The sequence below is a fragment of the Sprattus sprattus genome, assembly GCF_963457725.1.
Source record: "Sprattus sprattus genome assembly, chromosome: 2".
NCBI lineage: Eukaryota > Metazoa > Chordata > Actinopteri > Clupeiformes > Clupeidae > Sprattus > Sprattus sprattus.
The window spans coordinates 22,167,445-22,193,839 of NC_137921.1; the positions used below are offsets into that span (position 1 = coordinate 22,167,445).

The 26,395-nt window shown below is 42.0% G+C and overlaps 1 protein-coding gene across 2 annotated transcripts; it reads left to right on the plus strand.

The window, feature by feature from the left end:
* Positions 1-7,496: 7,496 nt before the first annotated feature.
* On the plus strand, positions 7,497-26,329 carry tpd52l1 (tpd52 like 1). Of its 2 annotated transcripts, XM_080832078.1 has the most exons (6): positions 7,497-7,597; positions 16,049-16,164; positions 17,748-17,896; positions 21,351-21,452; positions 24,885-24,945; positions 25,260-26,329. In XM_080832078.1, exons 1-6 carry the CDS (start codon positions 7,579-7,581, stop codon positions 25,386-25,388), a joined length of 576 nt encoding a protein of 191 aa, XP_080688204.1. In that variant the 5' UTR covers positions 7,497-7,578; the 3' UTR covers positions 25,389-26,329. The 2 variants fall into 2 exon arrangements, with proteins under 2 accessions (XP_080688204.1, XP_080688203.1); XM_080832077.1 differs by lacking the exons at positions 24,885-24,945; positions 25,260-26,329 and having other exon boundaries at positions 21,351-21,704.
* Positions 26,330-26,395: the final 66 nt, after the last annotated feature.

Below are 26,395 nucleotides of genomic sequence, written 5' to 3' on the forward strand. Positions count from 1 at the left end.
CCATTTTATAAAAGGTCTTTTCCTTTTGTCATAATCTTATGAGGACATTGCCATGTGCAGACCCCCAAAAAAATACTGATGCTATTTTAACTTTCAGGGATTTTATTTCCAAGTATGGTGGCGTGGCAGGTCTGTGCCGGATATTTATCTGGCCATGGCCCATCGCTATAACAGAGTGACAGATAAGCAAATCTTTGCCACTGAGATGTGGTCAGCACAGCCATTTTGATTCCATGCTACTGATATCAGTGGCTGCCAATGTTGCTTAGCAACTGGAAATGCTAATGCGGAGTCGCTAAGCGTGAACAGATTTATAATTTGTGACATTGTGAGCACCTAATGAGCAAACTAATTTGAGTTTGCAATTAACTGTACACATGCTAAAGAGCGTTTACAAACAAATAAGACTTTCTGGTATATTGCAGGACTTGTTTGCCGATATTAACCAAAGTATGTATTTGTTTTGCTAGTGTTGTCACACCCCAAGCCGCAGGTTTATTCCGAGACTGATCTGGCCCTGGCACAAAATTAGACCCTCTGTGGGAGCTTAGTCTAAAATAATTTTCTGAATAAGCCAATATGAAGCTTCTGAACAGAGCCAAAGTTGACGTCCTCTCACTGTCTACTCCTGTTGTTGCCAGCCTGGTCGTTCTAGTGGCCTCTGTTTGGCTAAGCACCTCCCTTCATAATCTCCACTCCCTTCAAATCCCACATGGGGGGCTGTGCCAAGCTCGCTGGTATTTGCATCACTGACAAAACGCATTCAAATCTGCCCTCTGTTTTTGGAGGAACCAAACAATAGGTAACAACAGTTGCAGAAGCCAGTGCAATGCTGCTGCAACTTCAGTGCCAATATAAGAGTCTGTCACTTTATAAATATTGTACAAACACACACCTTCATGTGTGGGATTTTGCTTTGCCAAATGTTTGTCTCAGCCGCGAAACGAGAAAAAAACGCATGAAATGAAGTTGAAATTCTCTCTCTCAGGATGTGCACAACCTAGGGACGGAATGAATGGCCGCTGGAGAGACGAGGTGAAATTGTATCCTTGAAGAATGTGGAATGGTGTGCTCAAAGAGGTTTTTGTCAAGGACGTGCTCTCTCCAGCCTCCCTTCTGAGCATGACTGGTTCACACGCTTCTGAATCATGTTTTTAGCTTTTGCACATGGGGATTTCGAGTGGAAGTCTAACCCCATAGGCAAGAAGGGAGGAAAGCACATTTTAAACACCGGGGTCAGAGGTCACTCGCCCCCGGTGGGGGGTGGCGGGGTGGTCAGAAGTTATTTATTACTGTAGCATGTCTCATGGGCCAAGGATTCTCCAACCCTGTGTCAAACCTACACTGCATGAAACAGTCACATGATGTTTTTGTTTTGTTTTTGTTTGTTTTTCTTGTTTTCCAACCATTATAAATAAGTCACTGCACTATGTGAGATGCATGGCATCACCATGTCTCTTAATTTGTTTTGTTTGTCAGAGGTTTTGTCATAGTTTTAATTGTACTCTGGCCCGAGGTAAAAAAGATTTGTACCCATCATATGATGTAGCCATCATATTTCAGAGCCATGTTTTAAGAGGATACATACACTGTGGTCCCCCATCACTCTTAGAGAAAGGGGTATAGGGATTTACACCACTGGTAAAATCAGGTCAATTTAGCTGGAGGGGCTTTTGGCAATCCTGTGCCATGCAGTCCGACAGTTAGACAGGCTTGGTCATCACCTCTGCTGACGTTACCACTGATGCTGACTGATATGAGGGTCAGTTAGGACACAACAGGTGGCACGGTTGAGTGGTCGTTGCACACCAATGCAGACAACACGGGCAAAGTTTGAGTCGTCAGACAATAACCAAAGCATCTCTCAGCATCTCCTCATGGCGGCCCTCTCGAGCTTAAGGGGCCTCTCCGCAGCCCACACACACGGAGCGGAGGCCCTGGGCCCTAGTCTGGTGGTACAGGGACACTTTGTTTGCTTCCACTGTGTAACTAGGCAACCCAGCAAGACCGTAGCACTCCCACTGGGAGAGGTGGAGGTAGAGAGGTTTGAGAGGCTGATCTCCAATATCCTTGAGGTCACTCTACGGCTCAAAGAGCAGTGAGTAATCAATGTTGGAGTTTTAGGCTAAATGTCTAAAGGCATATATTTTAGTAGGACGTAAGTGATTCTTCTCAGGGATTGCTGTACAAAGAACTGCTGACTTTACTCCCCTTTCTCCCTCATGTGCACTATTATAAAAATGAATTGCGGCCAAAAGATCTGTGCTGGGCATTGAATTCAAACCTGTATTCAGTTTATTGGTTTTTTTTTTTTGTTTTTTTTTTGTCTATAAATAACGGTTTACAAACAACACTCTTTCCCTTGGTTGGTTGACTGTATGTTTTGGTTGGTTTTATTTTAATTTTATTGACTGTTTAAAAAAAATTGGTTTGACGGAAGCCCTGGTAATACCATTGTGATCATGTTGCTATTTAGCCTATCCTGTGCCTTTTACCTGTATTATTTATATGGGGAAATACTTTTGTATGAGATAATGTTTATCTACTTTGTCAAGAGAATCACCTGAAATGTTCTCCTTAGAAAACTTATAGCACATGGTATGAGGTTTATTTCTTACAGATGTAAACCAATGGTGTACACATCTGGGGGGTATTTGTCTTACGTTGTTTAGTGACAAACCTGGATAAGTTAACTCAGAGTAAGTGGTAAACCTCCTAATAGAAGAGCCCTCTGACGTTGTTTTGTTAGGAGAATCCAGGTTGGTCACTAAACCACGTACGACGAATACCCCCCTGGTGTAGTAGTCCATGATATGAAACTGCAAGAGACTTGTTTCCTTTCAAACGCAAACCTTCAGGAAAACGCGATACCAAATTAGTGAAAACCTACAGCACATCACGCTTTTTTTTCCTCTGAGATGTTTTGCTGCTACACTTTATCTCCAAAGTCTGGTGAAAAGAAAGAAAAAATAACAACATCAGGCAGCCACTGTGCATATCTTATCGTGGAGTTGTGAAATCCATTAAACGAAACTGAACGCAAAAATTTGTGTTTTTTGTTACTCATTTCCTCCTGTGACACAGGTAGAACTCAATCAAAATGCATTTTATTAGCTGACATGCTTTGGTGAAATTCCCCATATCTCAATAAAATACCATTGTATCAGTTTTTTCTTGAACTATCCTATTCACTTTTATGGTAATTGGCTCTATCAACTTGCATGGGTTTAAATAGGCTTCCTGTTCTCACTGTGTCAGAGGATTGCAGAACAAGTGTTATATAAATAGATGTGACTTCGATTTAACCAAAATTGAACGCCTCTAATTAGAAGAGCAGCCATCGGGTCAGTCACAGGACTTTTTTTTTTTTTGTAAATATGTTTATTGGTTTTCCTTATTTTTCAGCACACAACCATACTTAAAACAAGCACACACATCAAAAACACAACACAAAGATACAACAACATTGGCTCAGCTACACACATTTAATACAATAAAAATGATGAATAAAGAAAGAAAAATGATACTCAGCAAAGTGCTCTCTCTTACGACCTTTCAGAAAATCCCCTTACCATAATGTCAGAGACGTTGGGGTCTAAATAATTCAGATAAGGCTCCCAAACTTTATAAAATTGTTTGGATTTGGAATGTATCACACATGTCAGGTATTCTAAAGGTACTAAATCAAACAAAACAGCATGCCAACCCTTAACAGTTGGCTGTCTATCACTTATCCACTGCAATAATATATTCTTCCTAGCTGCATATGTTAGAATACAGAAGAGCCTCTGGTTTTTTAACACTACAAATCTAGCAGGGAGACCTAGAATAAGGGACAATGGATCCATCTGTAATTTCTGCCCAAGTATCTTTTCAATTTCTGTCAAAACATTAGACCAGTATCTTTGCAGTTTACGGCATGACCAAAGGCAATGGGTTAGAGTACCAATCTCTGTTTTACATTTAAGACACTTTGGCGACAAAGTTGGATTAAAATGATGTCTGCGGTTGGGGGATATATGCATTCTATGTAGAATTTTCAACTGTATAGATTTGGCTCGATTACAGACTGAAATTGATTTAGCGTAAACCCACATATTGTCCCTCTCATAGTCATTGATGGTAACAGAAAGTTCGCTCTCCCACTTTTCTTTAAGTTCTTGCAAACCCACAGTTGACAGAGTACGCATAGCTCCGTAGAGTAGACTGATAGACAATCTCCAAGGTGTTCCAAACAAAATGTTCTCAAGATGAGATGTACCAGGGTTATCAATTAGAGTTGTACTGTGCAATATATAATGTCTTATCTGTAAATAATGAAAGAAGCTCTGTCTGGGGATATTATATTTCTCAACCACTTGGTTAAATGACATTAATATATTATCAGAAATAAGATCTTTCAACACATAGATGCCACAATCCAGCCACTGTCTGAAGCCAGCATCCAGGAGTCCTGGTTGGAAATCGGGATTGTTCAAAATAGGAGTGAAAACTGATGTTATTTTTGACCTCCCCTCAAGTCTCCGCATTAGTCTCCAAGCCTTAATTGTGTTGAGAGTAACAATATTGTCACAGCATGACCTAACAGTTTTAAAACTCATGACAAACAACAGGTTCTTCAGTGGGTATTTTGAAAGGGAGGTTTCCACATCCAGCCAGACAGAGGCTGTCTCATTTAAGATCCAATCATTTATATATCGCAAATGAGCACAAAGCTGGTATTTTCTCAAATTTGGTAAATCTAATCCACCTTCAGAGCTTGGCAGTTGTAAGGTAGTCATCTTGAGCTTTGGTCTACGTTTGCTCCATATAAATGCACTAAGTCAACCATTACGTTTTTTCAAGACTCCATTTGAAAATAAAACTGGGATCATTTGGATTGGATAAAGCAATCTAGGCAATATGTTCATCTTAATAAGAGCTATACGACCTAGCCAGGAGACTGGCAAAGAGTTCCAACGTTCTAAATCTAGTCTCACCTTCTCAAACAATGGAATGAAGTTAGTCTTATACATTTGCTCAAATGTAGGGGTTATGAATATACCTAGATAGATAGAGCCCCCTGGGGACCACTTAAAGGGGAAAAAGGGCAATGTTGTAGGTATTGATCTAAGGATCCCTAGCGGCATGGCCTCTGATTTTGTTAAATTAATTTTATATCCAGAGAATTTGCTAAATAAACCAATAACATCAAGTAACACAGGTAATGATGTTTCTGGACTTGAAATATAAATTAAGACATCGTCAGCATAAAGGCTTATCTTATGATGTACATGATGTCTATTTGTAAGCCCTGGATGGAGGGTATTGTCCTTACCAGTTTGATCCTCTTTTACAATTTTAGGCAGGAGACCTTCAAGGCGTATAGCCAACATTTTTGCCAAGATCTTCCTGTCCACATTTAGAAGAGATATGGGCCTATAGGAGGCACAGGACTCTGGACATTTCCCCTTTTTCAGTATGAGTGAGATATTTGCTTCTCTCAAGGTTGGGGGTAAGTCACAGGACTTTTAATCCAACCCATATTGATGGTTCCTTCCCCTCTTCTTCCTCATCAGCATCTGGGCTGGAATATGGATCAGTGCCTCCCAATTCATGACTCAGCTATCAGCTGTTCCTAGGTCAGCTGATCCACTTAGCTGGAAGCCTCATAATGGTTGCCCAGCTTCCTTTAGAGTGGGTTGAAAGGAAGCACCACCATCCAAATTCCTGTTGCGTGAGAAAAATGAAGCCCATGATGACAGACCACTTGCGGACAGAAAACATTTATTGTGAAAGGTAAAAGGGAAACCTTGCTGTTCTAGCTATAAGTTGTGATTTAATTATGATTGAGACTCTTAACAACAACAACACAACAACATTAGCCAGTTCAAATCCTTACCTACACAGGTTTGAGGGGTTTCGATCAGAATGTGTTCAATGGTGGTGTGGAATGAAGGATCAAATAAATGTCCCTTCTGCTGAATGAATGTGATGTTTTGGTGGCACCCAGTGAGACAACCAACTGATGGCAAATCAAGTCTGATTAATGAACCATGGCACTAATATAAAAATGTCCATCTTCAAAGGCCATCCTGTGGGGTACCTCAGTCACTGACGTTGAACCATGTATGACACATATTTATGATTATGACCTTACAAGGAAATTGCTTAGATTGTCTTACTTTTGTTTTTAATGTTTATTTTTATTAAAATGTATCACCTACTGGTGTCAGATAATGGTCACACCAACATGATTAATTTTCTGAAGGCTTAAGACTTTTCTGTTCGATACATCCTTACATGTTGCCATCTCTCTTTCTCTCTCTCTCTCTCTCTCTCTCTCTCACACATACACTCTAATCAATGTGGGTATCCTGTTCTGGTTGAAAGTGAGCTGCTCTTCTGGGCTTTCTTTTAATCTATAGCAATAATAATACCAGAGTGCTTAGCTGGAAACTTTTCACAGCTGACACACACATCATCCACCTGCTGTAAGTACATGTCAGCGTTCACGGGTTGTTTGTAGTTTTGCCAGTTGTGGTACTTCTCATCAAATTCAGGATTGCACAGAATAAAAAAGATGGTTATCTCAAAATATCTGTTTATAATTGAATACACACTGCAACATTTTTTTGGTATGTCAGGAATAAACATCAGACACTCCCATGTATGCTTGATGAGTCTTCCATTCATTCATTCCTTTTTCCATACCTAACTTCAGTCGTTCCTTACCAAAGTTCTACAGAAGATGGCAGTGTTATACAAAATAATGGTCCAGTCTCATTTTCTGTCATCGATATTTAAGAGTAAATCATTTAATTTACAATTGTTATTATCTTTTCGTTTGATTCGTCATCATACTAATTTATGACTACATAAATCATAAACTTTGTCGTCGAGTAATTGTATTAAATGGGCCTAATTTTGAGTGCTGAGCAATATTCAAACAGCCAAATAATTTAAAATATTGTGGCTGCATATTCAAAACATATGACTCTGATTATCTTGAACGTTCATCACTGAAGTAAAAGGTCTGTTGTTAACAAACAAAACACTTTGGCTACTGCGTCAAAGTGTATTGTCTTCGATAAATGTAAATTCTGAGAAGCGATGTAAACAATTTGTGTGTAGCCTGTGTCTATAACTGAGCGATTAAAAACACAGACTTAAAATCATATCTATTTTTATGCAACTGCAAAACTACGCCTAAAATAGTATCAATATGGAGCGCTTTATGGCATTCGTAACAGACATATTACAGGCTTTTTCGTTATCGAAATTATCGTCTCTTATTTATATTAGTTTGAGCAATATTAAAAACTAAGGTAAAATAAAAACATCGTTTATCTCTCTTTCTCTTGCATGTTGTGTCTTCATGCCGCACGAAAAATAATCCCACATTGAGTAATTCTGATCGCCCCGCCTATGGAGGCGGTGACGGCAGCGTCGAAATGCGTAACCTCGTAAACAAGGATTTGAAGAGCAGACGCGAAGACAGAACAGTGAACAGCTGATCGAGGAGCCGTCTGTGTGCTTAAAGTTGTGGACCTGTTCGTGTACTGGATCTGTCGGTAGGGACGGTAACCTACCACTGTCATGGAGCCGCGGCAACAGGGTGAGGGAAACTACCCAACAATTAACAATGCGTTAGGAAACTAAACTTAACTAATTTATTTAAATGCTGTTGTCGAAACGTATCTCTTCCACTATTGGCTTGTCAGGAATGTACATGTTCAATGGGTTTATTTGCATGTGGAAGTCATAACAGCCTATAATTGGACAGGGGAAACATGTCATCTAGTGTTGTTCTTTATGTGTCGTTTAATTTAGAATCGAGTTCCTTTTCGGGCATGGTGGTAGCCAGTTGCTCTCAAAGCTAGCCAGTCATGACCTGTTTTGCTTAGCGTACCGCATCTTGCCTATTTACTTAAGGGGCATGTGACAACTTTTCCATGGCCAGAAGGCTAAAGCATGTAAACAAATTATCCACTTCAGTGGAGTGCAACTGTCCATTCCAATGGATGTTCGCTCAGCAATTGGCCATTTCACAAACCATATGACTTGCTGGCGGCCACTCATTTTAGCTTCCCACGTGATCATTGGTTTCCAAATAATTGAAAACTTGTGACCTCAGGTATTTACAGGTTTTGGCTTGTCGTCCCACCCCACCATGGAAAGTTTTGTTTCATCTGACTTGCATTGATTCAGTAATTTACTTGTATATGCATACCATCAGATTGTGTGTCTGTGTGTGAGTGAGTGAGTGAGTGAGTGAGTGAGAGAGTTGGAAAGAGACTGTGTGTGCGTGTGTGTGTGTCTGTGTGTGTGTGTGTGTGTGTGCGTGTGTGTGTGTGTGTGTGTGTGTGTTTTGTGCGTGTGCGTGTGTGTGTGCGTGTGTGTGTGTGTGTGTGTGTGAGAGTGTTTGTAACCTCCTTTTTGTCTCTCATCTCATTTCCAAACAAAATAACACAGAGCTGTACTCTAGTGTACTGAGTCCTGAGGCCGGGGAATGGGGTAAGACCTCAATCTCCGATGAATGGGTTATGCCAAGCAATTTTTCACTCCATCTCTACAATGAAGGTGACAGGCTTTGCCTTGCCTAGAAATCCCCCCCTACTCCCCCAGTCCACCATTACTTCATCCCATCTCCCATTTAGTTATGAATGCCATTCAGTATTTGTGTTAGTGAGAATGAAGTAGGCTTAGGCCTATGTAATGGGTGAATTGAAGGGTAACATACTGATCTGATCTCTATGGAAGGAGTAGTCTGTCAGATCTATTCTCATGCTGTTCTCTACAGCTCTAAAGTTTCCACATGTTGGTGTATGCATGCACAATACTAAATGCTTGTAGCCCCCCGTGTGTGTTTAAGGACCATGGAGTTGATGTTTGCTTAGACACTGATTACTCGTGCCTGTCCTCTTTAAGAGTGTGTGGTGTGAGTATCTATCTATTTGCATGATGTCTAGAATTACGATAGTGTGTTTTCTTCTGTGTGTTCTTCTGCTGCCTGTTGATTCTTGCCTTTGGAATGATGAGGGGCTTCTCTAAGGCAATTGCAGACAAAGTTATCAAAAACCTGTCTATTCAGGCTGAGATACCACTCATGTATTGATCTTTCATTAGTAACCTAGTTTTACCTCAACTATTGAGAGGCCCCTATGAAAGTCTATGTTCAGTGTAGAGTTAAAATGCCCTGACAATTCTCTCTCTCTTTAACCTTTTTTTGCTTGCCCACTGAAGAAGGGGGACATTTCAGAACAGGTAGGTTTACCTGGTGTCTTCATGTTTTTATTCGGTGTCCTGGTCAACTGTGCCATGCTACTATACCACGTGCCAGTGGTGTTTCTGTTTTCCTAATGTTACGCAACACCCTGACGCTACGCGTAGCCTTCTCCCCACGAGGGCCGTCTTTGACATGTCGCCTCTGCGCTTAATGCTCTATGTGGCAGAGCCTGCAGCTTCGGGATAAATCCAGTCTGATAATCCGTGAGGAAAATCCCTGATTATGGCTGCATTGCCCAGTGTGATGAGACTCTCAGACATCGGTGGGGTGGCGGGGGTCAATGGGTCCCATTGTTTTTCCACACAGCCCCTCCACCCCTCCCCCACCCATCCTTCAATGAATTGATTGGATTCATTTTACCCCGAAACCGAGTTATCTTGTTTTCCTGTTTGCGATCCCATTTGGAATCGCTATGGGGAAGAAATCAGCTGGCCACGAGAGGCTCAGTTACGGTCAGCGGTGATCTGTTACAGGATGTTAGCACTGGACATGCTTGACTTGTCTTGTTAGTGCGGTGAATAAGTCATTTACTGTGAGGATTACCTCTGAGGAGACAGTCAGGCATCAGTGATTAGACCTCACTTAAATTATTAGCCCTACACCAGAAGTTGCTTCAAAAACCACCACAGATATTATGCAATCCCTTTTTTGCCCACTTCTAAGTGAACATCAGTGATTGTTTACTTCAGTGTGGCTTCCACGTAAGTGAGACATGCACATGGCTTCAGCTGGCAGAAGGATAAACGCTCTTTCCATCTGAACCGCAGATGACAGGAGGTCTCATTCACCAGTGTGATGGGCAGTGTGAAGAGTGTGATAGCTCTCCATTATCCTCGACTGAGGGAGGCTTAAATCTTTCCTTTTGCACACCGCCAGCCGCCACCACACACACACACACACACAGAACTCACTGGAGCATTTGTGGACAGCGTCTGTGGTGTCTGGGAAGCAGTTGAGAAGCACAAAGATCACTTTGAGAGGCTTGCGTGGGTGGGAGTAAGGTTAAGAAAAGGAGAGAGAGAGATGGTGAGAAGCAGAGGTGAAGAAGGAATGAAAGGGAGAGGGGACGAAAGAATGGAAAAAGATAGTGGGCTAAGTGTGTGGGGGGAAAAAAGGAAGATGGATAAAGAGAAATGTGATAAGTGTAAGTGTGTGATAATTTCTTGGCCTGCAGCATGAAACCACATTATAAAGAGAGAGAAGAGAGACTGACGAAAAGATGTAATGATAGGGAGGGCAAGCGAGCTCTGCTTGATCCGATTTGTGTGAGGGGAACTCGTCCTCATCTCCTCATAGTGGGATACTCTACAAAAAGCCTTCGGACAACCCTTGCTCGCCTGGTGGTGATGATCTTAGATGGGAATGCTGAAATGAAGATCCCAAAATCTTTTTGCTACTAAATGCAGCAGTGATGTGCTGTGTTTTGCAAACTTTTGGGTTTGGTGTGCATGTATGCGTGTGCGTGCTAGGGAGTTTGCTATTGTTGGTGATCCTGGTTGCAGTCACAAATATAATAACCTAATTTATCTTGGTCAAGATCACGTGTGCGTGTGCGTGCATGTGTATGTGTGTGCATGCGTGTGTGTGTGTGTGTGTGTGTGTGTGTGTGTGTGTGAGAGTGGCTGTTGGCGGGAAGGTTAAGGACCAAGTCATGTGTTGAAGGGGTAATGTGATGTGCACATGACTGCAATGTCTCCCTCTACTCTGTCTGACCAAACCCCATACCTCAGAAAGACGCTTACAGTTTTTCACTTTTCCCTTAAGGTCCAGTTAGGTCTGCTCTAGTATATTTGTTGTAAAAGAGCCATTATATGTTTGCTGATATTTAATGTAGCAGAACTGCAATATTTTCTACTTGAGTGCTTGACAACAGGGATTGTTTTTGTTGGAATTATACTTAACCTTTTTCTATGCTTTTTTTATCTCAAGCTATTTTCTTTTTTGTGGAAATAATGCATAGTTTGAAGAATTTGTATAAGCCAATTGTCAGTAAAACACCTCATCCTGTAGAGGTTCTTTATTGCTTAATGAGATTAAAAGCTAATCAATTAAACTGAGGTCATCCCTCCACCTTTAATCGTTTAAAAAGCAAATGAAAAGTGCTGTGTCATTGGCAGTGGTTAAGCGAAGCAGACAATGAGTCTCAGATTCAAAAAGACACATCAGAGCTGCGCCAATACGAAAACAACATGTCTGCTGTTTGCCCACTGAACTTTGACTTAAAGGCACTAAGACTGTAGCGAGAAAACTGGTAGTGAGGACAATGGAGTTGATTGTTCTGCATCTCAGGGGTAACCAAGCGATACACTCCAAGTCTAAATAAGGAAAATGCAGGGTAATATACATCACCTCCCACTGCAATTAGATTTGGCTTTTAAACAAACTCTCCACCATACCAAGGAACCCCTTGGGCAACCAACAGAAAAGAGCCGTCGGTCTGTTCGATGTTATTGACTAAGGTAATCAATCATGGATTCAGTCAGACAGCATATTCGACTATGGTATTTAAAGATTCTAGGTCTGTACTGTGATAAAAAAAAAAAAAACTGTTCTGGCTGACCCACAGGTAGCTTTGGACACTAGACATCTGCTGCTTTGAGATGCAACAACACTTCCTTTGCCCTTTGTTGTCTTGCTGCCTGCTACCCAGTGAACAAACTTACAACCTTTCTCTTGATCACTAGTTTTTAATCTGTAGCAATTCATTGGATTCAGTGTCTGTGCTGTGTCACACAATGCCGGTGGTGGAAGAAGCATTCAGATTCAGATAAGTCCCAATACAGCAATGTAAAAAATACCAATCACAAATAAAAGTCCTTCATGAAAAAACCCTACTAAAGCAAAAGTACATAAATATTAGCAGTAAAATGTAGTTAAAGTATTTAAGTAAAAGTACTGGTTTGGTCCCTCTGATTGATATACCATGAAATAGACTATCAACACTGAAGCATTAGTGTGTAAGCAGCATGTTACTGTTGTAGCTGCTGGAGGGGGAGCTTGTTTGAACTACTTCTTATACCGTTGTTTATACAGGGATACCAGATATATAAGAGGGGCTGTGAGATTAATGGGAGAGAAAAGAATAATTTTTTGTTTATTTTTGTAATAAACCGAAAATACACACTGCTTTTTGTAAGAAAAAAATTGAAAAACACTGGTTTAATCTTAAACATTGTGTAGTATTTAGTTGGAAAGCGTGTTAGAATATCCATTATGTGAAATCTTCATCTTAGAAGTACCTACCTAGTAACTAAAGCTGTCAAATAAATGTAGTGGAGAAGAAAGTACAATATTCCCCTCTGAAGATGGTGGAGTGAAAGTTTAGCCCCCCCCCCCCCCCCCCCCCCCCCCCGAAGTAGCATAAGTACAGTTCTTGAGTAAGTATACTTATTTACTTTCCAGCACTTCATGATAGTGGAACTTGCACAGTTTTTCAAAAGAGTCAGGAAACAAAAGATGCCTTCCTCTTCCTAAAGTCAAAGATTACATTACAGACATTCATTCGACCAGGCTTTAGATCACTGACAGGAATGTGGAGTGGGGTGGAAAGGAAGAATTATGTAATCTCACACCAAGAGCTTTCAGGGCCAAATGAATGAGTGAGATGTGAAACGGGGGGAAGATTGGTGTTTCTTGGTACACACTCTGGACTAGATAATGATAGCGAGCTGCTGTGAACTTTTCCATGCACCAGATCTCTCCATGAGTTTCAGACTGTCCCTTCATGAAAGCACAGATATAATGAATACTCACTTTACTCCAGATTGTGTAGTTTCGATTAAGTCATGGCTCACGTATGTGAATCTCTGAGGCTCAACAGGTTTGGTTAAGCAGCCTGAATATTAGCTGCATTGATCTTTTCTGAGGACAATCAGATTTTTTTTTAATTGTAAACATTCTGGAAGAGGGCCTGTTCCACTTTGATGCCCACTCAAGGAAAACTTAGTTTTCAAAAAGGAGATTTGACTTTGATGTGTAAAGGCAGTCCTCGATTACAAGGGAACGTTTAGGACAGAGAGCGGAGGAAGAGGCTATTAGAAGTGGTAGGATTGCATCATAAAAATGTCACTTCTGTTCCATGGAAACATCACTGCTGTCACTGTTGAAAGGGTACTTGCTTACTTCTCAGCTGGGTAAGTCCTATCTGAAGCTTAGGTACTCTTAAAAAATACCTGTGCAAATCCCCAGTATTTGCACAGTGATGGATGGTGGTGGTGCATTGTATGAGGTTTAGTCATAATGTCAGTTATACTTTTGTGATGTTTTGCCAGTCACAGTCTACGAGTGCAGATTAATTTGCAGTGTTTTGCTTAAACCGTGGATCTTAATGTTGTCAGCGTGTTGTAGCCTGGAGGCCTGCGAAGCACATCGGTTGGCAAACACATGGCAGTTAAAATTTTATCTCAGCATTGCTTTTTTTAAATTGTAGTCGAAATGTTTTGTTTATCCAACAAAGAACCAAAAAAACTGCTGCTGCAAACCTGCACTGGCAAAGAGAGTTTCTCGAAAAATCTGTCGATTCTCTCTAGGAGGGTTGATTGGGTTCTTCTCCATCTCATTGGCCAACCCAAGGGCCTGGTTATGATTGGGTTATGTGATATCGGTTACCAAACAAACAGAGAAAACAACAACAACAAAAAACAGCATCACAAGTTCCCTCCCACGCCACTCCAATCATCTGCTGAGGTACCGACCACTGGCTCTGTGGACTGCAGGTTCCTGTGTTATGTGAGCAGTAAACATGAACTACTAACAAAGCCAGAAAGCCTCATGGAGGGTTAAGCTGAGGTCTTCCATGGCTGATGTAAGAGTGAATACCTGTGTGTGGTGTTGAGAGGTTTGATGGACATTTTCTGCAGTGCCAAGAGGGCAGTTTTCCCCATGAGCTCTGTGGTCTACCACGTCAGAATTTATGACCCGTTCCGTCAGGGCCCCGGTGTACTTTCAGTGAGGTGAGTCATCAAATACTGCAAGGAAAGATGGAATCATTGTGTGTGTTTGTGTGTGTGTTTGCGTGTGCGTGTGCGTGTGTGGCAATAGCGTTGTCCTTCACAATCAGAACCACAGGTGAAAGTCATTTAATGATGGGACACAGTGAGGATAGTTTGACAGACCCGTACTTTGCATTTGCTCACATCCCCCTCATCATGAAGTGTGTGTGTGTGTGTGTGTGTGTGTGTGTGTGTGTGTGTGTGTGTGTGTGTGTGTGTGTGTGTGTGTGTGTGTGTGTGTGTGTGTGTGTGTGTGTCTTTGCAAGTGCGCATGTTTGTGAATGTGTCCATCTACCTCTAATCTCTACCCTCCACCATGACTGCACCGATCGCTCAGTGTGTGTCCTGAGATGTCCAAAGACAGCCTAGTAGCCCTCAGCCCCTTCCCTCCCGTCAGTGACTATAGTCCAGACTGAGCTGCACGGTGCTCCTGCTCTCTCTGCTGAGAAGGCTGGCGTGCAGGACGCCCCTTTAATCATGTTGCTGCTGGATGATGAGGGCAAATGTGATTAGCTGTTGATGTCTGTTTAACTGATGCTAGATTGGACCTGCATCATGTGAGGAGAGGATGGACCATTTCTAACAGGAGAATCAAACGGTGCTGGTAAACAGACTGCACCTTTTGGCAAAGAAATTACTTTGAATGACTCAATAGAATAGTAAGGCTTGATTAGTTTGGAAAGCCAGCTAAAGGACAGTGAAATGATCTTTAAATGGCTTTGAGGGTGATCATGTGGACTGATACCCTGCAATGTCAGGGAAGTCAGACGTTTGTAGTTCCCTTTACTCTCCCCATATAGGAAGCAAAGACTAAATTACTGTGGTATTAAGGGGGTCTAATGAGGAAGTGTCAGTTGAGGACAAAACCAGGCCTAGTAAGAAGGAGAGAAGATATTGTATATATCCTGACAGACAATACTTGACATTTTATTAATACACCATCTTGACTTAAGTTTATAAATGTTTCCTTTTGACAAGTTGGAAATGTTGTGAGCATTGTCAGTCTCTCCTGCCTCTTTATGTTCTCATTGACATTTCAACATTTCAAATTTCAGAAATTAAAACTCCTCTAACGGGTGAAACTGTTCAATGTATGGAGATGTTTTGAATGGCTCCCCCCTCCAGAACCTTCCATTAAATTTGTAAAAATAAAGCTCTGCCAAGCGCCTGAGACTCCAAGAAGGAGATAATTGCAGACAAAAGGTGATCGTTAAAAGTGTTTGTGGTCGGGCAGAGGCTGAGGGATGAAGCCTGTACACCCCACAAGTGTCGCTCCCATGGCAACAGAATGTCAGGTCACGTTCCCACATTAACCTTGCTCTAAATGTGTTCCTTTTGACCGGAAGGTACACTGTCGGTTCCCACCATGGAGCTGTAGCTCAAACATTAAATGCCTCCAGAAGACAGTTGTATGCTGTAATTGTCTTCATCAGCATTCTCAATAGCAGAATCTTCTGCTCGCTGCTGATGGTAGCAACATTGGAAACTTGGGCTGACACTGATTGCGTCATTGAGAGACAAACAAGGGAGTAAACCATGTCTGCTGCATTTGCAGATTTGAAATTATCTTCATGACATTTCCCGGCAAAGGAAAAGAGACATTTAGTCTTGTATGAAATACTTTAAGAAAATTGGAAGAATGGTTAGGTATCATTTAGGCAGGTAAGCCCGTTGAGGGCTGTTATAATTGACATTCGTGTTGTGGATCCAAACCTCAGAATGGCGGAATTTAAACTACAACATGACTCCTGCATGTTGACAACTCCATCTTTTGTGTCCCTGTCCCCAGGCCTTTTGGAGACCGAGCCTCTGCAGGAGGTGGACGAGGACATGGTGTCTGAGGTGGACCTCAACAGCAGTGTTACCGATGAGGAGAGAGAGGAGATGAACAATGAGCTAGTGAAGGTAAGCCTCCCTACCATCACCACCACCACCATAATCACCATACCACAACAAACACACACATACAGTCGCCGGCCCACTCTCTCTCAGTTTCAGGTTTCAAGTAAGGCTCTTGAGCTCTTGTTGTCCATTTTTAAAGTTCATTGTGTGGTTTAAATCATTAAGGGTCACTTATGGGTGTGTAGCCCACAGTCCTAATCTCCACAATACTTTTTTGTCGAATTCAGCAAATCGCTCCTCACAGCCCTCTGGCTGTCCCTTCTGTGTGTTTGCTTAAAAGAACTCCGGTGGTTGTAAAAGTCCTGACTGTAAATGTGAAACAAACAAAGTGGCTGGGACCACCATGGCATCCAATCAACACGTTGCCTCAGGAGCATGGGAGGGGTGTAATTTTGATCGACTGTTGAGCTCAAATACCAACAACCTTTCTTCAGAATCGGGGACTATACCTTTAATTGGCTTTACATTGCAGTGTATACTCAGTTGCCCCCTCACTGAAAGGGATGTGTGAAGACCATTTTAAAAACAAATAAAGAATGATTGCCAGGGCCACCATTTTGTTCCAGCACTAGTTCAGAGTGAGAGGGGCAGAGAGAAGGAAGGATTTTAATGCTCATGCAAATCCTGGCAGTAGCTATAGCAGCAGCAGCCTCCGCCGGTGGGCCTCAGTGACTCAGCAACTCAGCCCATGTCGGTTTCCGGGTGTTTCTGCTTCTCTTGGCTGCTTGCCGTGTCCAGAGGTCGCCAAAGTGTGTGTGTGCTGTGCTGTGGATTTACACACACACACACACACACACACACACACACACACACACACACACACACACAAAGGAAAAGCTGGTGTGTGTTCGCAAAAACCTTCCTCTTTTTGTTCAGGAAGGCTGAGCATGTGATCACTGGCACTGGTGTTTAGTAGCTCCTGGCCACATCTGCTGGTCTACTCAGCGATGCATGTGAAAGGCAAGCAGTTTATCACCTGAGGCCAAATGTTTCTGTAGATTAACGACAATTCATGTGCTGGTACACAAAGGATGGTTGAACACTAGCACTATATTTATGCTGTTTGGAACTGATATTAAAAGGGTAACCATCCTAATCTTGGGAGAGCCTATAATAGTACTGGATGTTATCAGTGTGGTGGACAGTGTAAACAGAGGTTTTTTTTTGTTGCAGAAACAGACAGAAAGGCCTAATGGACAATAGGGAATAGTGCTCACATCAGATCCTGCTAACAATCAAGGACCTCTGACAACTCCCATGAATTTTCAATGATAGTGACGAAACTGAATTAGCAGTGGAAGTTGAGCATGTTCCTGTAAAATGAGTATACAATTTTTTTACATGGAAGATCTCCATACACAGTGCAGTTAAAAACCCATTCAAACCCCAAACACAGAAATCTGTCCCGAACATGGCAGTTTGAGTAAACAAAAATCCTGCTTCACAAACAAATCATAAATGACCTTCACAAATAACCTACTCCCCCCCACACACATTTTACTATGTTGAATTTGGCACATAACTGAATCATAAACAAGCTTCAGAGACAACCCTGCATCTCTCATCCTTGTGTGTCCCTCTCTTAGCTGGAGGAGGAGATTTCCACCCTGAGGCAGGTCTTGGACTCCAAGGAGAAGCGCCACTTAGAGCTGAAGCAGAAGCTGGGCATCACACCCCTGAGCGAGCTGCGCCAGAACTTCAACCGCAGCTGGACCGACATGCAGTCCTCCACCGTGTGAGTACTCTCCACCCTGTGGATACGGTGGCCTTACAAAGTCATTTTTAGAAGCCAGGCGTTTTTAGTCAGTAATCAGGTCCTATTGTGCTATTGGTTGGGGACTTCCCACAGCTGCCATTGTTATCAATACATTCATAAATCCTGGGGTCCATTTTTGTATGATCATATGACAACTGGTTCTTGACCTTAACAATTGAATGAACTGACTGGGCAATCTGATCACTCCAGATTGAGTGGTATAGAACTCTGCATCTGAATGCATCTGAAGATCCAGATGTTAAACATGGGCTGGTTAGCTTTAGCTGAGCGCAAGCTGTTTTGAGTCCTAATCAGAGGCCCTTTTGATGGACAGTAGTCATGTCTATTGTGTCCCCATGGTATGAGTGGCTTTGTAGGTCACTGAGCTTGAATAATCTGTGCCCTCAAGTACCTCGCATGGCTGAAGTCACTTGTCTGTTGCATTTCTGTGACCTAGTTTTGCAAGGACAAGGTAGATGAGCTGGCATTTGTTTTCTGTCATTTGGAAGATATGAGCATACTAAGTTGTAATAATCTTTTGAGTTTACTAAAGCTGATGTGCTGCACCAAACTCAGTTTAAGATAGTATGTTTACATTTCAATTAAATTATATGACTATACTTTTCTAAGAGGTCAGATTGATCAAGATGCAGATTAACCAAGATGCAAAACCGACATGCATTGCATTTCCAGTCTATTCATGCTGTGCTATTTGTGTCTGTGTGTAACTGTGGCTCCTGTCGAAGACTAAATACATCCATTTGTTATGCCTTACTGGAGACTGTGACCTTTTTGTTATGCTTCTTGGTTACAGCCTTTATCTCCCACGCAAAACTTAGCAAAGCATGGTATTTTACTGCATTACCTTATGGCTACTAATGGTCTATCTTAAAGGACAAGGGCTTGAAACCATCATTGTTGTTTTGTAACTAAGAGAAGTCCCAAACACACACACACACACAGAGACACAAATCCCTCCCCATTATTAGATGAAAAATAACCTCTTTTATGAAACAGCCATTAGGCCTTCGAGGTGTTCTGTTTTTTCTCCTGCAGAGATTTGCTCCTCTGGTCGACACATCTCTGTACCTGCCAGCTCTGCCTTGTGTCCACACTCTCACTCAGTGATGTTCTGAGAGAAACCAGACCGTGCCTTTTGTAAGGTCAGAGTGGTTATCAGGCTCGCTCGTGGCACATCTGCGCTTAGGGTCCGTGCTGTCCTGCACAGCTCCCCACAACCTCTGCATCTATCTCTGTCCTGATATCGCACGGACAGATCGCGTGTGTGAATCCCACTGCCTCTCTGTTCCACTTATCTGACAACGATTAGGCGTGTTAGTTGTTCTGTTCCTATCATAGGAAGCAAATACTTCCTATGCCATTGTGTAGTTGGCCATTGTGTAGTTTATGCAGCCAATTGACTCTGAAAAAAAAAAATCAGACCTGATAAACTCTAGCAAGCATTTGAATTGTTACGTGAGGGATATGTTTGTTTTATTATGGTCACTGAGGCTGGTTGTTTGTGTAGTGTGTTTGACAAGCAGCCAGCATCAGATTGGCTGTGTGGTAGTTAAGGAAGAGATATGGGTCTTAAGAGCCTGAGCCTAAACTTAAACAGTGGAGGTGAGAGTGGGCCACAGCTGTGTTTCCTCTCGGCTCACGTTCGTTTGAGTTCACTTCAGCACGTAATAGAACAGCGGAGCAAGAGGAGGAAGCAGCGTCAGCACTTTTCAGCTATAGGGGCCGACCCATTCTGCCTGTTTACCATCCCATCTGCCTTTAGCTGTTCTGCTTAATCTGTCGCCTCAGAAAGCTCAGGGAACCCTTATCAGAAAGTGAGAGGTTGTAAGTTGTAATGCCTGTTTTGTTTTACATAGTTTTTGCATTTGTGAAATATATACATCAAGTCGTCCAAAGTGAGGAGTTGGAAAGAAATGGTATTTCTTGAAGCCAAATCTTGGCAACAAAACTGAAAACCCTACAATAGAAATGTCGATGCAAGTTAAATTCCCTAGTCATTTTCTAGCTTCAGTAGCAGCTCTTGTTCCTGCCCCTTGTGTGGCCTAGCCTCTTGTGCTATTTGGTTACCTCTGAGTCACAGGACGACGGGAGTTACACTCCAAGCAGCCTTCTCTTATCACGGTTGCCATGGTGAAGAGGCCACTAAGTGATGGGGCCATACTGATCCGGTGGCGGCTATTCGATAGTTATTGAGAGCATGCTAGACCTGCAAAAGCTGCATCCCATTCACCAATCTAGACAGAACAGCCTGAGAGGAAAAGCAGAACAGGAATATGTAGGCTATAAGATTATGTGGGCTGGACATAAACAAATTAATGAAACAATTATACATTTATAGTCTGTCATTGGGATGGGATTTGTATTTGTCATGCTGCACGTTGCCAACATTTCAGTTGTGTTACACAAATTGCTGTGGATGAATTCCCATTCAGAAAATGTGGCCCATTTTTACTTTTATGTATAAAAACTCCGTCCTTGTTCATCATCACATGCAAATGGCCTGAATGCACATGTACTAATCTGGCACATCACGGTTGATTTCAAGCAGGCTTGCCTCTATCCTTTTCATTGACTACACAGTAAGGTGGTGCACATTCCTGAGTTAATTAAAGCAGAGTCCAACCAAGGATAAGTGCTCCTGATGGATTGCCAGTGGTCTGTGTTTAAAGGTAGTTGCCTCTTTTAGAGGCTTAATTTATCCTCAGACCAGAGCGAATAGCAAACATACAGGGAAGGGATGGAGACAGTAAGTCTCTGTTTGTGTGTTTGCACAGTGGAGCTTTCTATGCATTGTTTTCTCTTTGTCTTAATGGAGATCTTGAGTGCAGAGCTAAGAGAGGTTTCGAAAAAAGAGAGAAAGAGGGAGAGTGTGAGAGATGGGCTCTTGATGAGAAGACAAAAGAGTGAAATCAATGGGACCTCTCTCTCTCTTCCCAAGACACATCCCCCTTGTGAGCATGTTTGACTCTGTGTACTACTGATCAAAGCAAACCTCTTTTCTTTTACATCGGCTCAGGGACATGGATGACATGTAAGTGGTTTTTGTAGTTTCTTTTTTTATTCTTTTTTTTGTCCTGCTTTGGTGCGTTTAGTTACCCACTTTTAGTGGAAGGCCCAGACCTTTAGATTTAGGAAGAGCTTGTGTTTGTCGATTCTCTGTGTTTGTGTTCACTGTTAGCCCAAGTTGTCATCTCACAAAAACATGCCCTGTTATGTCAGCTGAATGGATGTGAGGAATGATGCTCTGTGATTTGTACCGTGATGTAGAAAACCCGAGGAGGATTTGCAAATTTGACTTGAGTTTCAAAGAATGGTACAGGCTTTGCATCTCTTCAAACCTCTGTTGAAAAATGAAAATCTGCAGTTGATCATTTTATGATTTTGTGTGTGTGTTTGTGCGTGTGTGTGTCAGTTACAAGAAGACCTCTGAAACACTGACCTCAGCTGGACAGAAGACCTCCGCAGCGTTTACTAACCTGGGCTCTTCCATCAGTAGGAAGTTTGGAGACATGAGGTATGAGTTAATCTCCTTCAGTTGTTCACACAAACTACCACGCTCCATCTTTCAGCCTTATCCGTCTGTGCTTACATACAAACCCTCCACTCCATTCACCAGTATGCCAGTTCCACGATCCTTACATTACACTTATGCCACATGGTATTCTGTAACCTTAACCTGCTTCAGAGTGTACCTTTCCCACCCTGCCTGCTGTTTGCTGTAAGGCTTATAACAGCACCCTTGACCAGCTCTGACCCAGACAATCTGTCAAAGAAGGGGATGTTGGCATTACGTAAGTTCAAGATTTAAGCAGCTTTCAAGGGGCTGGGCAGAACGCAGGTCTGGGTGGTACATGGATCAGGGCTTCATCATCATGTGTTGACACAAATTGCAGCTGGCATCGTCCAATAAAGACTTTGCCAAATATCAGCTAAATAAGCAGTTGAATAAAGAAGCTGTAGCCTATCCCCTCTATGTAGCTGTTAGCATTACATAGCACAGACCTTTGCAAATCTTTGAACAGAGGGTGAATAGGTCCAGCTGCCTCCTGTAAGGTGGGTAACATCTTCACTGACAGTGACTAACATTATGTGAGAGTGGTAGTGGAACATTGTACATCACTGTGCATCAGACTCCTGTCACCTCCCTTGGCCACATGTCATTGTCCCTTGTCTTACTGTCAGTGTATGTGTGCAGACTACGGTTTGCTTATGCTCACTGCTTGCTTCATTAGCTCACTGCTTACATGTGTGTGAGTTGTCAGTGTTCAAGATGTCATTCTGTGTCATCTCAGCTTGTTGGAGTTGCTGTATCCACGCAGGTAGTGTGCACATGTGTGTGTTGTGTGTGTGTGTGTGTGTGTGTGTGTGTGTGTGTGTGTGTCTGTCTGTCTGTCTGTCTGTCTGTGTGTCTGTGAGTGAATCTCGCATCTCCTGTCATAAGGCATGTTGTTTTGCATGACTGTATTTGCATTGTAAATCTAAATAGCTTCAAACTGACTGAAGAGCAAATTAGAGTAGCTCATGTTAGTGGTACCTGTTAGTGGTACATGACCTCAGGTGGCACCAACCCCCTCAGATGAAAATTACAGATTTAAATCAATCAGTCACTTATCATATCATGTTGACTTTGAGCATGGAAAGGTCTAGAAAAGAACTCACTGCTTCCCAGGGAGTTTCTCTTAGTGTCCTTCCAGATCAGTCAGACTAATACTTAGCCCCTGTTTGATTAAAATGTTCAGAGACTTGTCTGATCACACCATGCTGCAATTGCTCTCACTTTGATAAATGGTTCAGTGGGGTATTCAGGGACTGGTTCTTAGCTCTGCTTAATGGCCCCTCTGTCTTCTGTGGTTGAGAGACTTTTTAAATGAGCTTGCTCCTGCTCATCACTGTCTACTCTTAATTGTATGTCGGGTACAGAGAACTAATGCACTTCATTTCAGTAGTTCTAGTGTTCAATAAGCTGATACAGCTGTGGTTGAAGGACTTGAGCACAAAGAGATAACAGTGGAAACAGGCACAGCAAATCCTGTTGTATAGTGTAGTGATCCTTTGCATGGTGTGATGAGTGAGGTTTTTTTTTTAGTTATTTTTTTTTTTAAATCACGTGATGTTTGCAATCTGCCAGAGGTTTAAAATCTGTCTCATATCTTTAAAGAGCTTATGTCAAGCAAATCCAGAGAGCATAACTAAAACTTCAATTTGATTTTTGAACAAAAGACTGAGCAACAGCATAGAGAGGCCGTTACCTTTAAATGGAAAAGAAGAATGGTACGGCTGTTCTCTCTGTTCTATATGAATTACCCATCCCTTACATGGCCATGTATCATCAAACTTCTATCATCTTTCTTTCCTCACCTGTGTTTTTGTGTATGTTGGTGTGTGACTTCTTCATCTCACTGAATTTCACTATCAAATGAGCTGTGCTCTTTGACTGGTTTTGGGTTTGCCGGTGTGAAGTTATGCCTGAAAGTACTTGTAATAAGTAATGTCTCCGTCCCTCCGGAGTAACACCCTTTCTTTATCCCTTATCTCCCCCTGCACATCTTAAGATCACAATCCATAGGGTAAGGCCCTGTCTGTCTGTGTGGACCCAGTAGTGTGTTCTGTCAGAGTGTGATTGACAGAACTAACAGCGCACAATCAATCATGAATACTCTATGAGCGACAGAGAATCCCTAAGTATCTTAACACATCTAGAATGAACAGTAGTAATGGGATATGATTGAACATCAAAAAAGAAAACATCAAGGCCCTCTGTGGATGTAAATTACAGACTTTATGTACGTGTACACTCACACACATTTCCACACAAAAAGCAGTATCACAGTAGAGTGCATGTAGCTTGTTCTGAAACTTTCTAAAGTAGTCTAGCGATGTTGTGATGTTATGTAGAATTAGCTCTGTGTCTGTCAATGTTCCTGTGTTCAGATTAACTCAGTGATTCAATTAACAATAATAATGTTTAATCCATGTTGTGATACTGGAAATGTTTGTTTTGAATTCTTATTATTCGCCATATGCCATACTAACATGAGAGTATACACTCAGTTGCCAGTTTAATATGTACGCCTAGCAAAAATGAATGCAGGTGAATAAAACAGTCCTGCAATAAATCCCCCTTCATGATTGTTATAATGTTAAGTTTATGTTAAAACACTTCAACTGTATGATCTTTTTGGTGGATGCATTTTGTGGTGCAGTCAAACTATATTGAATAAACACAAAGGTGTTCCTGTCATTTAGCCATGCCTCCAACGCAATACAGTTGAACAGCACCACAAACTACAGGCTCCAAAATGTCCACAGTTGACCCAACAGCTCTCTAAATTTATATAACCCTCATTTATAATGTTTATTGCAGGATTGGTGTGACTTAATGTGCATTCATTTTAGCTCTGTGTTCACTGGCAGCTGAGTGTACATGCAATTATAAAATTACCCAAATTGATAATCCCTAATGTAAATTTCCCATTGCACAGATTCTGCTAGTTTCATGTGTCTGAAGCACTCCCTCTCAGCGAGCTTGCCAAGCCTCTTTGTGTGTGTGCTCTGCCTGTGAATCCATGTATAATCACTTAACTCCTCTTTTGTCTGGGCCTCACTCTCTTGGGACAGCTCCTCTATCCGCCACTCAATGAGTATGCCTGCAATGAGGTAAATGTGCTTTTGTGTCTCTGCTGCCTCTCTATGTCTCTCTCTTTCAATGTCTCTTGCTCTGTTAGACTGTGTTTGTGGTCTTTTCCCCCATCATCTATGTTCTGATAAGTCTGATGAGCCTAGCATATCGAGTTACAGTAGACATTTCAGACCCCCCACGCAGATTTTGTTTTGATTTCGATACCCTATATAGAAGACTAGTTGTATTTTGCTTCAGATTTAAAACAATTTGATTTCAAGAGCATTTTTGTAAAAAAAAAACTTCCATCAACTCGTCTTCCAACAGGAATTCGCAGAGTTTCAGATCTTTCGAAGAGAAGATGGAGAGTACCGTTACTACCATCAAGGTAATGTGAGATATCCATGTAGCCGTATTGACCGAGACTTGGCCGGGAAGTGGAGAGCTTTGAAGTGGAAAGAGGCATTTGTTTGTTGTTAATTATTTATTGTCCTCATTTATTGACCTTTTCTGTGCAAGGACCTTCTCCTTAGTACAAATACAAATATAAAATCCTGTGGATGCTTTGATTAAACAAACTACTCTAGATTATTTTACTCATATTCACCTCCTCTCTGCTCGCTGTGTGTGTGTGTGTGTGTCTGTGTGTGTGTGTGTGTCGTCTGTGTCTGTCTGTCTGTCTGTCTGTCTGTCTGTCTGTAGACCAAGGTGGGTACCGGAGCTGGTGGTGGAGGGGGTAACTTTGAGGAGGTCCTGTCCTCCGCTGCGAATGCCAGTTCCCAGGACACACCCACCAACAACCTGACCGAGAGCACTGAGTGCCCCTCCTAGAGGGACACCAACTCACCACCCTCCCCCCTCAGACCAGACAGTACTCTGCCGCCCCCCTCTGGCTAGGAGGTCACACTGCAGTCCAGGGGCAGAAACCACTACAGGAGGGCCTGAAAGGCCCCAAACGCAAACACAGAGTATAATGTTACCTGCCAACCTCGACTATTTAGATGATACACGCCGCCAGAGAGAGATTGTATTGCTGTAAGTGGCTAGTATCTTCCACTGTTAATGGCCAACTCTGAATGCTTTTTCTATCCAAAATAAGTTGATCCAATTGAGGCAAATTTGTACTAATTTGTTAAATTTGATTCAAACTACGTTTTTAAAAGATATTTTCACGAGATGAAGGATTATTTGCAGAATTCTTTTAGCAGAACATCGTCAGATACTTTGAAGCAAAGAAACGTGGCATAAAATGTTTCATATGTATTACTAATACTTGAAATGGCAGGCACAATAACCATGCACTGCACTACAAGTTGAGGACCAAGACGAGACTGTACTTGAATAACCAATTTGTCACCCATGAAATCACATTGTTTCATTCCTGTGCATCAGACTGCACCCAAGCCCTCACCTCGAGACCCATCTGATGCTGTACCCACCACAAAAGCACACGATCCAAATTCAGTTAGCATTCTTCAGCTTTGCAGCTGTTACAAAGTGCCCTGGGTTTTCCATTATTGTAAAATGTGACTCAAATAAGTGGACAGAAACTGGGTTGTTAGATCCCTTTACTTAACTCAGAGTGTGTGTGTGTGTGTGTGTGTGTGTGTGTGTGTGTGTGTGTGTGTTTACTGGTTTGAGTGAATGCTTATGTCTATGTATTGACCTAAGTGTTTTCTGCTGTGTTCTCAAGCAATTCTGAAGTTTGCAATATACTTTAACCGTTACAGCGAAGGAGAGCAAGGTTGTTTGTTTTTTTGTAATCTAAAATATGTCCCTGCTAATGTTTGTCAAGTTTTGGACCTCATATACTCTGGTCCAAAATACTTATGTTATGA

Coding starts and splice junctions, on each gene's coding strand:
- tpd52l1 (XM_080832077.1), top strand. Junction 16,165..17,747: donor TGAACAATGAGCTAGTGAAG/GTAAGCCTCCCT, acceptor TCCCTCTCTTAG/CTGGAGGAGGAGATTTCCAC. Junction 17,897..21,350: donor GACATGCAGTCCTCCACCGT/GTGAGTACTCTC, acceptor TGTGTGTGTCAG/TTACAAGAAGACCTCTGAAA.